Raw genomic sequence first — 16256 nt, forward strand, 5'->3', positions numbered from 1 at the left:
ATATTATTTAGGTAATAAGTATTTATAATAAAAATATGTTTCTAGTTCTTTCATTGTTTCTTTCAATTGCTTCACAACTTTTGGTCTTTTTTTGTTTGCATTTCTTGTGTGTGTGTAAATTGTGTTCTTAATTTCTTGAGTTGCATATGCTGATACTACAGTGACCTCTCATTTGTGCGCGGAGGCAGTGGACCACAGGAAAAGCGCATATAAGTGAGACACGCACATCAGTGAGAAGCCATAATAAAAAGCTTAAAAATAGAACATTAATACATTTTGCTACATTATATTTCTAATTGATACCAAGTATACTGGGCTGAACGTTTAAATAAGATAAGATTCAAATTTCAATAAATTTGCCTATAAATAAATTAGTATTTAAAGAAAATGAAAATGCCCCTAATTTTTTTTTTTTTTTTAGTTCCAATATTTTAAATACAATGTTATGACACAAAATTTTATAAATACAAAAAATCACTAATTTTGAATTTTTACCACTAACCATTTATTATTTCATAATACTCTAATACATTTTGCTGTGAAACTAATGAGAGTTCTTGAAAACTCTTAACAAGAGCCTATATATAATTTATAAAGTCTATTGCCATTGTAAACCATAAAAGTTTTACAACTTATGTAGTAGTCTTAAAGAGTTACTCCTTTATCTTACGCATTTTGTAATGATATAGCATACTTGCCAAGTCTCCTGTTTTTTAACAAAGACTCCTATATTTTACACCTATCTCCTGTTTACCTGTATATTCTCAGATTTCTCCATATTTCTGGAAGAAATTAAAAAAAGAGGAAGAAATTTTCGATAAAACATCCGCCAATGGCAAAAATACTTCTCTTATTCCTCAACAGACGGTGCTATTGCCAGTACTGTAGTATGTTGAGTGTTTATAGTTTAAGAAATTATAAATAATGGTTTAAAATATCTTCTTTATATTATGATTTATAAACAATCTTTTTATTTCGCTAAATGTAAGTGCTTATATTATTTCCAATTTTGAATTTCTCTTTTTGACTTACATGATTATGCATGGTGTATCAATACTTTACTGATAGCCCGAAAAATGTTGCTGTCAAAACCTTAAGGACAAAGAAGCATCTGAAAGTTAATATATTAAAAATGAAAAAAAAATCTTTTCTGTTTAAAAGGTAGTATTTATGTCTAAGCAATTTTATAATCCAGATGAAAATTTAACTTTTCTACTTACTTGCATAAATTTTATAAAGAAAATTGAATGAATATTGGTTACTTAATTATTTTTATCTTTAGTAACTAATTTTCTGCTTTTTTAGCAAAATATTTTCCTACTGAGTTTTTGCTTTTGCACAATTGTAGATTCAAGCATAGCTCATCATAAGGAATCTGTTGTTTCTGAGGGAGTGTCTATTAATTTTGTGAAGCATCTTCAAGTTGTCCAATATTAATATAATCAATGCTTTTTTTAATAATTGTTTTTCTGATTACTAATAGCTAATTTTTAAAGTTGGTCCCTCTGTACATTTAACAACAGCAACAATAAATGTGTTTTTCCTACTGCAGAGTCCTATTAAAAATGTTCAGTGTTGTAAATTTTAAAAAGAGTCATGATTATTATTAATTAATTACGACAAAGCGTTTATAAATTCTTGTCTGCAATTAAAAAAGTATAATTTAAATTAGTTACGCATTTAGTTATAAATTAGTTATGCATTTTCATTTTGTTAGATGAAGAAATGCATCTCATTGGATGAGAAGCTAAGACAAATGGATCAAGAAATTACTATTAACTCAAAATACATTCAAAAGGTAAGTCTAGCCTAATGATTAGTATTCATCTCACTAAATACCATCGCCTTTTATTTCATTGTACTTCTTTTGATTTTTAATCTTTATTGTTCATTGTTTCTTGCTTATAAATATGGAATAAAGTATTTAAAAATTAAATAGTCCCTAATTTTACATGACAGTCGTGGTTTTAAAACAAACTTAATCTACTGTAGCTAAAGCATGACAAGTTTTCTTTGACTTTTTTAAAAATTATAATAAAGCAGAATCCCCCCTTTTTTTTCATTTTTACCTGAGGAATTTCTATTGTAATAAATATGTTTTTCAATATGTTTACCTCAATTTATACTTTGCTCAGTATATCCAATTATGAGACATTTGCCATTGAATTTTACATTCAACTCAACTAAATAAAGTATATCAATCTACATTAATAAATTTATTGCTAATCCCCATCCCGCCCCCAAAGGGGGCATCCGGGTAAACATTAATAATGTAAAAATATGTTAATAAAGTAAAAATATGTTTTACATAACTTTGTGTGATAATTTTAAAATCATTATTGTTTAACTTCAGTTTTTTCAACAACAAAAATTTTGCATAATAAGTAATTCCAATTAAAAACTTTCTTATTTAATTTTTGTATAATATTTCAATTTATCATCTGTAACAGCTTATCAATATTTTATTTTTATTTATTTTTTTACATTGGCTTATTATTTTACTGTTCTGTTCCTTTTGTTAAATAGTTAAATATGCTGTTTGATCAAAGAAAATCATAGTGTGCTCTAAAAATTATTTTTAATTAAATTGCTAAAAATTCCTTCATTTCCAAAGTATAAGATTTCTTTTATTTTATTTATTTTTTATTCATTTAACTCAGTATTGCAGACTGTGCAAAATATTAATAGTGTATTTGGCTTTAGTGTTAGTTAGCTCTAATGTTGATTAGTTTGACACAAATAAATCACCAAGACATACTCAAAAGCGTAATATTCACACAAAAAAGTTGATGATGAGTATTTGGTGGTATGACGCAAAAGTTATTTCTTATGAATCAGGACTCATCGAATGTACTGCGACCAACTGGATAAAAATATGCAAAAACTTTTTTAAGAAAAACTGCCTTGATTGATCCCCCCTTATCTTTTATTAGCATGAAAATGCTAGTCCACAAACACATATCAATCGACTGTGGTAAAACTAGGAAAATTGAAACTTTGTCATCTTCCAATTTCACTAGACTTTGACCCCACTGACTACCACTTCTTCAATTTGGACATTTTAATTGAAAAACAATATTATCCTGACAATGCAGTAAAACTGCCTTTCCAGGGATTCATTGACTCTTGTCCACCAGGGTTTTATACCATTTACCTGAACATTCTGCTGCTTAAGATGCTACTATTCGATGAGTTAAATCCTTCCTGCAAATTCTCTTTCTTCTACATATATAATGTGAAGTATAGAAAAGTGAGTTCCAATAAACTTCGTGTAAACCACAAAATTTCAAGTTCTGAAAAAAAAAATTCAAGCTATCAAAATGTAAATAAATTATTGCAGCAATAAAAATAGAAATCATTTTTTAAATAATCTTGAAATTAATTGTTTTCCTTTTAATTTTTACAATATTGAAGATAAATTTGAAGATATGTTTAAAAAATATTAGTTTTTTTTTTTTTTTTAATCGAGCTAGATCGAGACTTAGCTATGTTGTCCCAGTTAAGCTTTTCTAGTAACAGATGGCTGCAACTTTCTTACTTTCCCTTTTTTTTTTCTCTGCGCATTAAGTAGGGCCGTAGTTTATTTATGAATTTTTGTTTGGTTAAGGGTTTTCAGAATGTAGTGTACTTTTGTTTTGGCAAAAGAAATATGTTTTTACATAATTTTTTTGAAAATTATTTTTCCTTTTGTAATTAGTTTATGTATTTTGTTTTTGTATTCTCTTTTTGTCTCTTCCTGGACTTCTTACAAAACCTTTAGTGAAACAAAGAGAGCAAATTTTAAACATTTGTTGTGCTCTCTTGATAGAAAAGGTATTGTATTTTTATGACTTCCGAGGTTGGTACCCTCTGATTATGTCATCTTCGGTTGTCATTATTGTTTTTTTTTTCAAAATTTTCATTGTTTTCTTCTTTAACCCACGGATGGTTCTGCACAATAAAAGTCGTATTTTATACCTGCAGTCTTCTCTGCATAGCAAAACCGGTTTTTCCATGTTAATAGGTAGGGGATCAGTGCATAGGGAAGAAACATTCTATCAATTTTGCCCATTTTCTAAATTGCCTGTTGGTTAAAACTTGCCATTAAATTATTACAAAATCACTTTCCACTGCATCATCCTGCCTTAATTTGTTTGCATTTTGATACTTTGAAAACATTTTTTTTTTCAGCATTTGAAACTTCATTGTTTTCTCAACATTCACCTGAACTCACCTTTTCTATATTTTAAATTGCTTTTATAGGGAAAAGAGAATTTGCCATGAAGTTCTTCTCCTGTGGTATAGTCCTCTCTTATAGCAAATGTACAAAAAAAAATAATAATAATGGGTGCATACTTTAATTAATACAATTGTACCTTATTTTGTAAGCTATTAACTAACTAAAAAATATTTTATATATGAATGCAACAAAACTATTTAAAAAAATTTTTTAAGTTAATTCTATACAATACAACCAATATATAAAAAAATCATTGCTGCTTCCTATAAAAATCAACTGTGACAGAAATGTAAGCTGGTTTTGAAAACGAATGTTCTATTTTATTTATCTTTGCGTGAAGTGAATGAGTGTTTGGTTGTTTATTTTTTCTTGTTTACTTAATTTTTAGACTCTGAAAAAAGAAGATATTAAAACTTCTAATTTTCTACATATTTATCTTGGTTTCTTGTTCCTTTCCACAATAACAGCAGTTTTTTGCAACATTTTAACATGGTGCTGGAAAAATTATGGGTTCACTTGATATTTAAACTCTAAAGGTAAAAGTTTTTTTTGTGCATAATTAAATTTTGAAAGCTTAGGAAGCAGGTGGAACAAAATTATAGGTTCACTTTTGTCAACTTTTTTGACTTATATTGGTCAAAAGGGTTTGGAAATATTTACTATCAACACTGTTTTGTGATGAGAAGAAAAATATTTTCAATATGAAAATGAAATGAACGGCTTGTTAAACTTTAAGATAGATAAAGAAATCTCCCAAAAGGCTGATTTCACATGCTATCATTATGTGTAAACCAATACTTTTGTTTCACCTCTAAAAACATATTTTTATGTCATTTTTACTATCATTTACCTTGATTTCTGTATAAAAGAATCACATCACTTATAATATTTCTTTTTTTATTTTATTTATTTGGTGCAAAATGTAACATTTTTAGTGAACCTATAGTTTTGTCCCGTTCTGTATTGCCATGCTGTGCTAATCTAAACTTGATATTTATTACTTCAAGCAGTGCAAGCTTTATTTTGAATAATTTCACTTTAAATTTGATATAAATAAACTATATCTCAGCTATTCGTTTAACTTGATGATAAATAAAAACTGCTGTTTGGTTTAGTATTTGTAAAGTAAAAATATGCTTATAACTATAATATTAATATTTTGCACTATAAATTTTATGAAAACAAAATATCAAATATCTTATTGAATATATTGCCTAATAAAGATTACATTTGAGATTAGTTTTAAAAATTTTATAGTGCAACATGTTCATTTTATAGTAGATTTTTATACATTTCATGTCCATGTAAGTGTGTGTTTTTATTATAAAAATGTATACTTTTAAAATATGTATTGCAACTATAAATTTAATTTTATCAAGTTAATATGATCTAAACTAAAAATTTGCCTCATTTTCTCAAATCAAGAGTATTAATAAAAAATAATTTATTATTATGTTTCATATTCTTCATAAAAAAAAAATTAAGCAGATATTCCAGGAGTGAAATTTATTAGTGGGTTATAATTTTAAATTATGGTTGCTCTTATTAAAATTTAGTTATTTATATGCATCTATTTACTGTGGCAGCTTTTACATATTTTAGTTCTTATTTAAATTTTATTTATTAGCTTTAAGATTATATTTTTAGTATTTAATTATATTTGATACCATATACTGTTATCGTTCACCAGAATCTGTGATAATTCAAATTAGTTTTGATCAATACAGTAATACTTTATAGATTAATAATGAAGTACATATAATTTAGTGTGCAATTTACTAAAATTATTTATTCAAATAATTATTGTTCTTGGTATAGTCACATACTATCCTACATTTGAAAATTTCCCATATTATTTTTTCCAATGGTAGGGAAATGAAGTAGATATTTTTAAAACAAATATGATTTTTATAAAACTCTTACTTAAGAGCATGACCAACATTATATCTGGCCTTTTATAAACCTGTTTAAATTATTTATTTGTAGTGGTGGACATAATTATTTTCATCCTTTCATATTAAAATATTAGTAAACAACCTTTACTACCTCTAGGATCATTTTTTTTTTTTTAAACTGCTGAATTTTTTTTCCATACCTGCAAGTCTCTTGTTTTTTAATGTAGACTCCCATATTTTAAGACTTAAGAAATGTTAAGAAAACTTTTTTTAGTGATAAATTTCTGCTAATGGCAGAAATACCTCTCTTATTCTTCAACTGATGGCTTTATTGCCAGTACTGCAGTTCATATGCTGCCACGCCAACTAATCATTATGTAGTCAGAATGCTGCATAGTTTATTCAGTGAATCATTTTTTCTCCGATAACTAACTTCATTATATACCTATAGGAATCTGGCAAGAACTTTGTTTGCATTACATTTTTAACAATCGTCGTTAAAACATAAATGTATTTCGGCTTTCATAATCATTTACTGGGGGTGTCAATTGGACAACTAAAAGATAAATAATATAAAACTAAACAGTTCAAAAATATAGCGTATGTTATATTAGGTATTCTATGCATTCCGCAGAGTAATGCAGAGTGTGAAAGAATTTTCTCTACAGTTAAAAAAAAATTTCTCCAAATTTTGCTCATTACTTTCTGATGTAAAGCTTGAAAGCTTTCTTGTGATGAAAAGTAATTTCGCTGTTAACAGTTATGAACAAAACTTCCAATGCTAAGCCAGCAAATTTCCTATGCAAAGCCAAATTAGCTACTTATGTTTGAAATATGAATTTGTAAAAATTCTGTAAAATAAAGCTAATTACTTAGAATTAAGAAAGTTATTTTGATATTGAGTGTGAATAATGGTTTTAAAAAATATTCTTTAGATAAAGATTTATTTACATATTTTTTACTTCTCTAAATGCTTATATTAATTTCATTTTTGAATTTTTTTTTACTTGCATGATGTGTCGAAACTAAACACATAGCTCAAAAAATCTCGCTGGTAAAATCTCCCTTATTTTATTTCTCCAACGTTGATAGGTATGATTTTGTAGTCATTGCTGTATGTAGTCAGAATCAAGGATCTTTTATAAACAATATACATTATTTAACGAAATAATAATACCGTCTGAAAAAATGTAAGGATTTTGCAATCTCATTAAAAATGTAATTTTTAAGGGCAAGACACAAAAATAATTCTTTCATCAAATGAAGTGAAATAGGTTGTAATAAAAGTTTCCACACTGATTAGTCCTCTATTATATGGCAGTTTAGATTTTCTTTCTTCCAGCCAGGAAGCACACAGTGTAAGATGAAAATTGTGCAACAAAAAAAAAGCAGAATTTGCTGCGTATTATGCATAATTTATTTTAATTGTTAAATTGCATCAGTTACACTCAAGGAAAATAAGAGCTGATGACAAAGCCTTTTATCTATGCTTTAAACCAGTAATTCCCAAAAAGTGTTTCACTGAATTATTCTGTGGAAGAATCACTAACAAAAGTTGCAACTTTTTTTTTCTCCTCTTTTTGAATTGGAAACTTTTGATCTTTTGATTTGGTGTTATGCTGCAATGAAAGATTCTTAACTGAATAATAGTTACACCCGTTTTAGACATAGGAACTAAAAATGCTCCCTCTTTCAAAAAAAATATATAATTTTTCAGCGCCATTTCTGATTCCTTATACACATTATAATGCTTTTGATCTTGTTTTTTTTTCTTTTTCTTTTTTTGGTAGAAAAATCTTCTCACTTTTGCGCTACGTTACGCGACTATGCATGCTTTGTTCATAATTTGTAAAATTTTATTTTTTGTCTGTGAAACAACTAGTGATGTGCTTATTTAAACATATTGAAATGGGATTGAAATCTTGTACTTTTCTTAATATATTAATTCTAGATGTGTTTATTAATTTACAAAAAATAAAAAAAAAATTTCGACCATTTGTTTCAACCTAAAATTTCTGATTGGATATGAATTAACTTTAAGAAATATTTGCATTACACAATTTCCCAATTCTGACATTCTTATTTGATTACTTTGTGTTACTGTTTAAAAATATTTTCTAAAGATTAATGAAATTATAGAAATATTCTTTATCATTGAAATTAACAAGATAGTAATTCCTTTTTTTTTCATTGTTTTTATAAAAATAAAAACTTTTCACTTTTAAATTGTCCTTATTATTAATAGATTTTTATTCATTTTATTATTATTTAACTTTTTTTATTCAAATATTGTCTTTCCTTTGTAATATGTAGATCATTATTAAAGTTTTGAAAATTAAAATTTACTATTAGAACATAATTTTTTTAATTACTAAAAGAATATGAATTATAGTTTCCAGAAGCAATTTAATACTATGCCTATTTCATATTTGATTCTATGTCTGAATAAGCTCTCATTTCATATTTTGTAATTTATATACAGTAATATGAAATGATTATCTAATCGGTAATACGAATGAAAATCAATTTGTGACCTCCAAAATCAAATTTCTTAGTCCCATACTTTTACATATGTGGTAGATAGCATTATCTTCAGTGTTAACAACAGATTTACATTTCTATGTATAGAAATACTGCAATGTTAATGACAGTATTTGATACAGGTGTTTAAAAGAATAAACAACCTTTAATTTTCTTTTCTTTCTTTTTTTAAAAAAATATTGACTCAGTTTTGGGTGATTCCTGTCTGTACTCCAAATTTAAAAATTAAATTGTAATAATCATTATTTTGGAACCTTGAAAGTGTAGCATCACATATTACATTTTCACATGTAATAGCTGCAATACTTCAGTATTTTCTTTTAGATTATATAAAATAAGAAAAACACTTCTTATTAATCAGTCATTAAAGGTTAAAAAAGACTTTAAATATCTGACTCTCAAAACATTAATAGTGACCTACATATTGCTTATTTCCCAACTTTCTTTTTTCTTCTCTAACAATTTTCTTTTACTTTTTCAGAGCTCAGAAATGCGCGACACTTATGAAGGTACGGTAAACATTAGTTCTGATGTTAACACGCAACCGTGTAAGAGTCCCTTTTCCTAACATTCTTTTAACGCACAAGCATTACAGAATTTGAAGAATTTTTAATTCGAAATAAATATAATCATTCATAGTTTATATATATTTTTTTTTACTAACTGCCTGTGTTGTTTAAAGTGTTTTTTATCCTCTAGTTTAGGAAAACTTAACAGTTTTAATAAAATTTTAAACAACTTACAAACTGTTGTTGTGAATTAGTGTGTAACTAGACCTTGATGATGCATTGTGAAATATTGATATTTTATAAATATCACCATGGTAATATTTAAAATTTATTCCCAGGTTACATGTTTTATTCATTATCTACAAAATATATAGCCTTACGGCAGTATATATTGTTAATGATAAATATCAGTTTCGAAAATAACACGAGAATTAGTATTAACTTTAATTGTGTAAAACGTCGTTGACGTGGGTGTTAATAAATTATATTTGGGTAATGAGAACCTTGACCAATAAAAAAATAATGTTAGAAAAATTTTGTGCAATAATATGAAATATCCATATTTGCCCACAGTGTTACAAGATATTGAAATCTCACAATTCAATGTATAACCCGAAAAGAGACTTTGTATGCCTTTTATTATTAAAAATTCAAAGTAAAAAAATTATGTGTAATTTTTTTTTTTTTTTTTTTTTTTTTTTTTAAGTAAGCAATTTTACAAATAACAGAATTTTGGAATCGGAACTTTTGTGTTTCAATAAAATTTGATGTACAAAATTAATACTTTGGGTTTAAATTGTTGTTTGTCCCTTGTTTAAGTTTGTAAGTTGTGTTAAATATACATTTACATTTTAAATTAACACATATTAATAAGGAGTTATGTCTAAGCATGTAAATTTTGTCTTTGCTGTAAGGTTTGGAAAAAGTCTTTTTAAAATAATCTCTTTTAAAAATACATAATATTTTTTTGCATTCAATAATCTCTCATGAACTGTTAACAGTATTATTTTAAATGTAAGGGTATTAGTTTACCATTTACATTCTTACTTTTAAAAAGATAAAAATTTAATAATTTTGTACCTTGTTAAAATAAAATTATTTCTTTTTTATTCTTAGTAACTATCATACTATTTTATTTAAAAATTAGATAGATATTGGGAGTATTTTACCATTGTGTATGTGGAAAAACAAATGAATTAATCAATATGAAAAAATAGTCTAACTATACAAAAAACATTTAAGCTCACTGGGGAATTTTTCTATGGCATTTTTTTTTCTGACTGACTCTCTAAATTGCGTTTTATACCTAGCAGTCTGGCACAACTTAAAAAAAGAAATTTTTAATAAAACAAAGTTTAAATTAGAGTGTAATACTTCCCAAATTTAATACTTTGTTATGATTATTCAAGTCTCCATAAGAAATTTAATTCCTAATCTATAACTTATGTATTCCATCACTTTATGTACACCATACTTTTGAAACGTTTGACGAAACGTTCTTGTAAAAATGCATGGTCACTACATGAGTGCGGAGAAATATTGCAATTATTTACTCGTAACTACAAATGCAGGACTAATTTTATCAAAACTAAATGCAATAATCACTTTTGATTTATAATACTATAAAGTAGTTATTGTAAATAAAGTTATTAGAAGTACTATAACTCAAGTTAATTGTAGTATTATGTGTCAAGTTATTAGTAGTAGCATTTGACTTTTTGACCAAAGATCATGTACTCGACCAACTAAAATAAGAACATCGAGGGTTGGTTGTGTATCTTCTTTCATTCAAGAAAAATTTTAAATGTATCTTGTTTGATTTGCATAAAACAAAAAGAAATTACTATTTCTTCGAAACTTTTGCGACCAAATGAGACATTCTAGAAGTATTTTTGATTTGAAGTGATCATTTTTGGGGAATAATAAAAAATTAAACTAGATTTCATATTGAAATGAAGGGATTGCATTGGACATTATGAGTGTTAACGTTGTTGTTGTAGGCCATTAAGGCAAGGGATGTGACTGTTCTTGTTTTCCAGTGGCGCCATCTATGGACAAAAATTCAACTTCTGACACACCCATACATCACACCTGTTTATAGGGGGGACCCATTAATTCATCCACAACTGCGAGAGTAATTTTGACCTGAACCAGAGAATGATGTATCCCCAATTCAGTACCCCCAGAGGTCTAATTTGTTATGGGAACATAGAGGATTTAGTGACCCAAGAGATATAATGTGCACCAGTCACCATTTACTACACAGCAGGCCTCGGCTGGCTATATTTGAAATCTAGATCTCTTGCGACCGTTAGTCTAGCGCCCTGTCCTCTAGGCTATCCTGGCCACGATTGTTAATTTAAACTTTCATTTATGCAATACAAATAAGTAGTAAATTATCAATTGCTTCAATGAAGATCCTTCAGAAACTTTGTATTGTATATTATGCAAGAAAAAAACTTTCTTAAAGGAACTTAATGTTCAATTAAGTCAAATTACTAAAGTTACTTTTGAATATTTCAATCATATACTTTTTATTCTATACTTACTACTTAACATATGAATTAAATCATTTAAAATATCTAGTTAAACTTGCTAGCAACTTCCTCACAGTGAAAATTCAAATATTTTAAGAGACATATAATCTTGATTTACTATGACAACAGTATTTAAATTCAAAGTAGTTTTTTCATATACTAAAAACGTTTTATTTTATTTCAATCTTTCCTTTCTTATTTGTTTAAAATTTTTGCATCCCACTTTTGTCCATAATCAATTAATATTTTTTGAAACTTTTTAGTTACAAAGTCGGTGAAACTATGATTGTAGATTTTTTTTCTGCCAAAAGTATAGCTTGAATTAAATCATTGTCCAGTTCAGAAATTATAATTTTGGTATACTCTAATTCAAAACATTAATTCGTCAGAAAGTGAACTAAAGCAATACTTATGTGACACAGTGAACCATAAAAACAAACAATATTTTTATTTCTTATACTAGAAACGTAATTTTTTGTGTATTCTAGTATAGCAATGCTTATTAGACAGTTGAAAAAAATAATAGTTAAAAGCTTCTTAACTTATTGGCATTAATAGAACCTATATATCAGTTAGTACTAAGTTTTAAATTATTTTTTAAAATTATCCTGAAATTATTTAAAAAATCAATTGATTATAGCTAAAAAAAAAGGGACATTTTAGGAGTGGCAGAAATCTGATTGAAATATTGATTTGTATAGTGTGCTTTTTGTTTTACTGTGTGAGTCAGTTACCCATGCAGCTAATCAATTACACTTAAGGGTATTGACAAAAACTATATTTTTCCATTTATACTTTTTATAAAATAATTAGTATAGTTATTTTATAAGAAAACTGTACTTTTTCCAATAAGCCATTCTTATATTGTATTCTACACTTCAGAGTCTAAAAAATAAGTCATCTTTCTTTATTTTAGTTTTCTTTGAATTCTTCAACTTTTTATAGTAAAGAAGTTTTGATGGGCCATTTTCGAAATATTTTAAAAAATTTGTAAAATATAAAAATAACAAAACTATTGCTTTTTTTTTTTTTTTTTTTTTTTTTACATCAACTTAATTTATTTTCTGAATTTGGCAAAATCCTTTTCCTAAACGTTTTTAGCTATTACAAATGTATTTAACTGCTAGTAAACTCATTAAAAACATGTGATTTCGATTGTTGAGAGATTATGCATGTTTGTCATTTTTTTTTAACAAGCTAAGAATGATTAAATAAATCTAAAGAAAACTGAAGCGTTAAAATATTACCTGATTGAAAACTTCATTAGCTTTAAAAATAAACAAATATGAAATAACAGTCGACACGTTTCAAGAGCTTCAAAAATAGACGCCTATTTTCAAGGCTTGCCAAACTAAAGACTTGCAATTCACATCTTGAAAATGGGCCTCTAATTTTGAAAAGCTTGAAACATTTCAACTGTTATTTCATATATGTTTGCTTTTGAAGCGCTTAAAACATTTCAACTGTTATTTCATATGTGTTTATTTTTGAAGCGCTTAAAGCATCTCGACTGTTATTTCATATTTGTTTATTTTTTAAACTCTTAAAGCATGTCGACTGTTATTTCATATTTGTTTATTTTTAAAGCGAATGAAGTTTTCCATCTGGCAATAAACTAAGAATGAATCATAATAAGTTTTTAAAAAAATTAAAAACTGAACTTCATTAAATTAATAGTACAATGATAAAATCTTATTATTTTGATGTTTAATAATTGAAGAGCTTGGTATAAAAAAATCATTGTTGTCATTTTTTTTTGTCAATTACTTTCAGGAAAATCAGCTCCAAAATATATTGAAATATGTAAAAAATCTTTTTTTCTTTAATTGAAAGCTTAAAAAAATTATTTAATTCCGTAAATAAATTAATGTTCTATGCTTACAGATAATCAAAACATCTGCATGTTTTTCAACATGCAGATATAAGTGTATGACATGACTTTTTACTGAACTTTAAAAACATTTCACTTATTCTTTTTGCAGTTTAAATGAAAATGATTTTCCTTTTTTTTTTCAGAAGAATAACTATGATGTAGAGGAACCATTCCATGATGTAAAACAGTAATAGGAACACTGACTTCTTAATTCACTCATTCAATCATTTACAATTTCTTTTTTATTCATCTCATCACAAATCATTGTGTTCCGGCGAGACAGAACTCTGATGATATATTTCAAAATTCTAACTTGTAATTAAGTCCATTTGTTGGCTGTATGCACATTCTTGCAAATAAAACGTTTAAGACAAAGAAGAAAAAGAGCATGTATTTTTATTAATGAATAATATTTAAGACATTAGAAAGAAAAAAAACCTTACTCATGGAATGAGAATTACCTTTTAGGTTTAATCGGTTATAAATTCCATTGATACTAGTGTATAATTTACATATAATTTTAACTAATGCTTAACATATTGTCGGGAAATTTTTTATTGACGCAGCTCGAAATGCATATTTAAGAAAATGGACACAGCTCGAAATGCGTGTTTAAGAAAACGAAAACAGTTCGAAATGCGTGTTGAGGAAAATGAGCAAAGACAGAAATGCGTGTTTCTAAAAAATGAATACATCCAGAAATTCGTGTTTAAGAAAACGGACAGATCGAGGTCCGTGTTGAAGAAAGTGGACACAGTTAAAAATGCGTGTTCAAGAAATCAGATACAGTTAAAAATGCGTGTTTAAGAAAATAGGCACAGCTATCGAAGTGTGTGTTTAAGGAAATGGACACAGCTAGATATATGTGATTGAGAAAATGGACACAGCTCGAAATTTGTGTTTAAAGAAATGGAGATAGTGGACTTGGCAAAAAAACGTCTTTTTAATGTCAAACTCAAATTTAACAATAAACATAGAATTCCTTACTTTTCTTCATTTTTTTTTTTTAAACACTTATAATCGTAACGGGTTCCGGACTTCTAGGTCGATATATTGCGGATGTAACTTAAGACATCTCGTCATATTCAGTATACTAAAGGATAAAGTGGTTTTTAATGTCCTAAATTCGTACTGCTACTATGAATTTATTGAGTTCGTGGCAGCCTTTAAAAAGAACTATTGACTTTAAAGTCGTTTAAAAAAAAACAGTTATTTTTAAAAAAATGTGCTACAAGTGATGTAAGCAGATGGGTGATAACCCAATACGAAAATTTATTTGGATTTATTAGCTAATTGTTTAAAAAAAATTCGTTAGATAAATTTGAGAAATGGATTCAAATTCTAAGTCGTTTTCTTAAATAGCTGTGTCCATTTTCTTAAACACGCATCTTGAGCTGTGTCCAAATTAAAAAGCTCACCGACAAAGTGTGAGTTGAACATGTTTCTGAAAATGAAAAATTTATAAATATCCTGAAAAATAAATGTTTTATAATTTCAAGAAAAAAATTTAGAATAGGATAAATAACGCAAGTTAATATAAAATGATGCACGATTGTGATTCAGTATCTACGACAGTATTAAATTTCATAATTGTTTCTCCATTTACTCTCAAAGCAGCACGTAAACAAACAAATTTACAGATTTTTTTATTTTATTATAATAAGAGATAGTTATAACTGGTAGTATTTCGTGCGTAAAATAATAAAATTAATTTTTATTAAAATTAAAAACTAATTTTAAAAAAAATATTAATTAATTCTAAATTTTCCATAGAGTTCACAAGTGTACGAATGGTTTTATATTTTCTAGAAAGAAAAGGTAATTGAAAAAAAATGATTAGTACATTTATAAATGCACTAAACTTTGATATTTTATACAACAAAACAATGAATTTCTTGGTTAAATCTGACAGTTGCTAGGTCAAACAGTTTAGCTCCAACAGGCGTTCCAGTCTTAGCTACAGGGTCTTTTCCCTATATGTATCAATGAGTATTGGTGAAAATGCACTTGCATTACACACGCAAAAAATTATACTTTTTTTGCGAATAATATGCTATTTTTATAACTGCTGTGTGTTTGCAACTGTTACTCATGCTCAAGATAAGCCTATTGAAAGTCAGCACTGTCTACGCTTATTTTGAAAATGGCACAAAACGTCAATATGGAGAAAAGCAGCAGTTTTGTAAAAATGATAAGCGTTTGTTATCTAATTTTTTTATACTTAAAAACTTACTTTAATGCTACATTACCTGGTCTTAAAAGAAATTGGAAAAACTGAGAATACGGCAGTGTTTTGATCTATGTGGAAAAGTGTCACCAAATAGGTGAATTTTAAAAAAAAGTTTAATAACTTTTAAAATAATTAAGCTATTTGTCTGTTCTAATGCGCTGATAATTCTTCACGGCAAGATTTATAGTTTAATATAACCGCGTTGCTTCAATTGTAAAGCAATTTAACTAAGGCTTTTTTATTTTCATAAGCGACAGAGCTTCGAAAAACAATGTTAAATTATTTTTGTCTTTCGGCGTATGATCGCAATGAAGCCGTTTGATTAAGTATATTATTCAGTGGTTGGAAGTGGCGCTCTGCAAGTAATGAAACTTCTGTAGTCGCTACTTTTTTTTCGTAGTTTGTAGCGTAGCGTGCTACTTTTACAAAGTAGGGTTGAGAATAGTGCGATA

The 16256-nt window shown here is 26.9% G+C and overlaps 1 protein-coding gene across 6 annotated transcripts in view; it reads left to right on the forward strand.

The window, feature by feature from the left end:
- The window catches only part of CSN3 (COP9 signalosome subunit 3), a 33071-nt gene extending 19113 nt beyond the window's left edge, over window positions 1–13958 (forward strand). The window contains exons 14-17 of one of the 6 annotated variants that reach the window (XR_006226459.3): window positions 1718–1798; window positions 4608–4755; window positions 9137–9203; window positions 13718–13958. Coding sequence is in view for 5 of the 6 variants with exons in the window: in XM_016056098.5 (XP_015911584.1) it covers window positions 1718–1798; window positions 4608–4739 (213 nt within the window). In the remaining variant the exon portion in view is untranslated. The remainder of the gene's footprint in view (window positions 1–1717; window positions 1799–4607; window positions 4756–9136; window positions 9204–13717) is intronic. The other 5 variants (XM_016056098.5, XM_016056100.5, XM_016056099.5 and 2 more) reach the window with 5 other exon arrangements.
- Window positions 13959–16256: the final 2298 nt, after the last annotated feature.

This window comes from Parasteatoda tepidariorum, chromosome 2 (genome assembly GCF_982258835.1).
Source record: "Parasteatoda tepidariorum strain Cologne lab strain chromosome 2, Ptep-v5.0, whole genome shotgun sequence".
Lineage (NCBI taxonomy): Eukaryota > Metazoa > Arthropoda > Arachnida > Araneae > Theridiidae > Parasteatoda > Parasteatoda tepidariorum.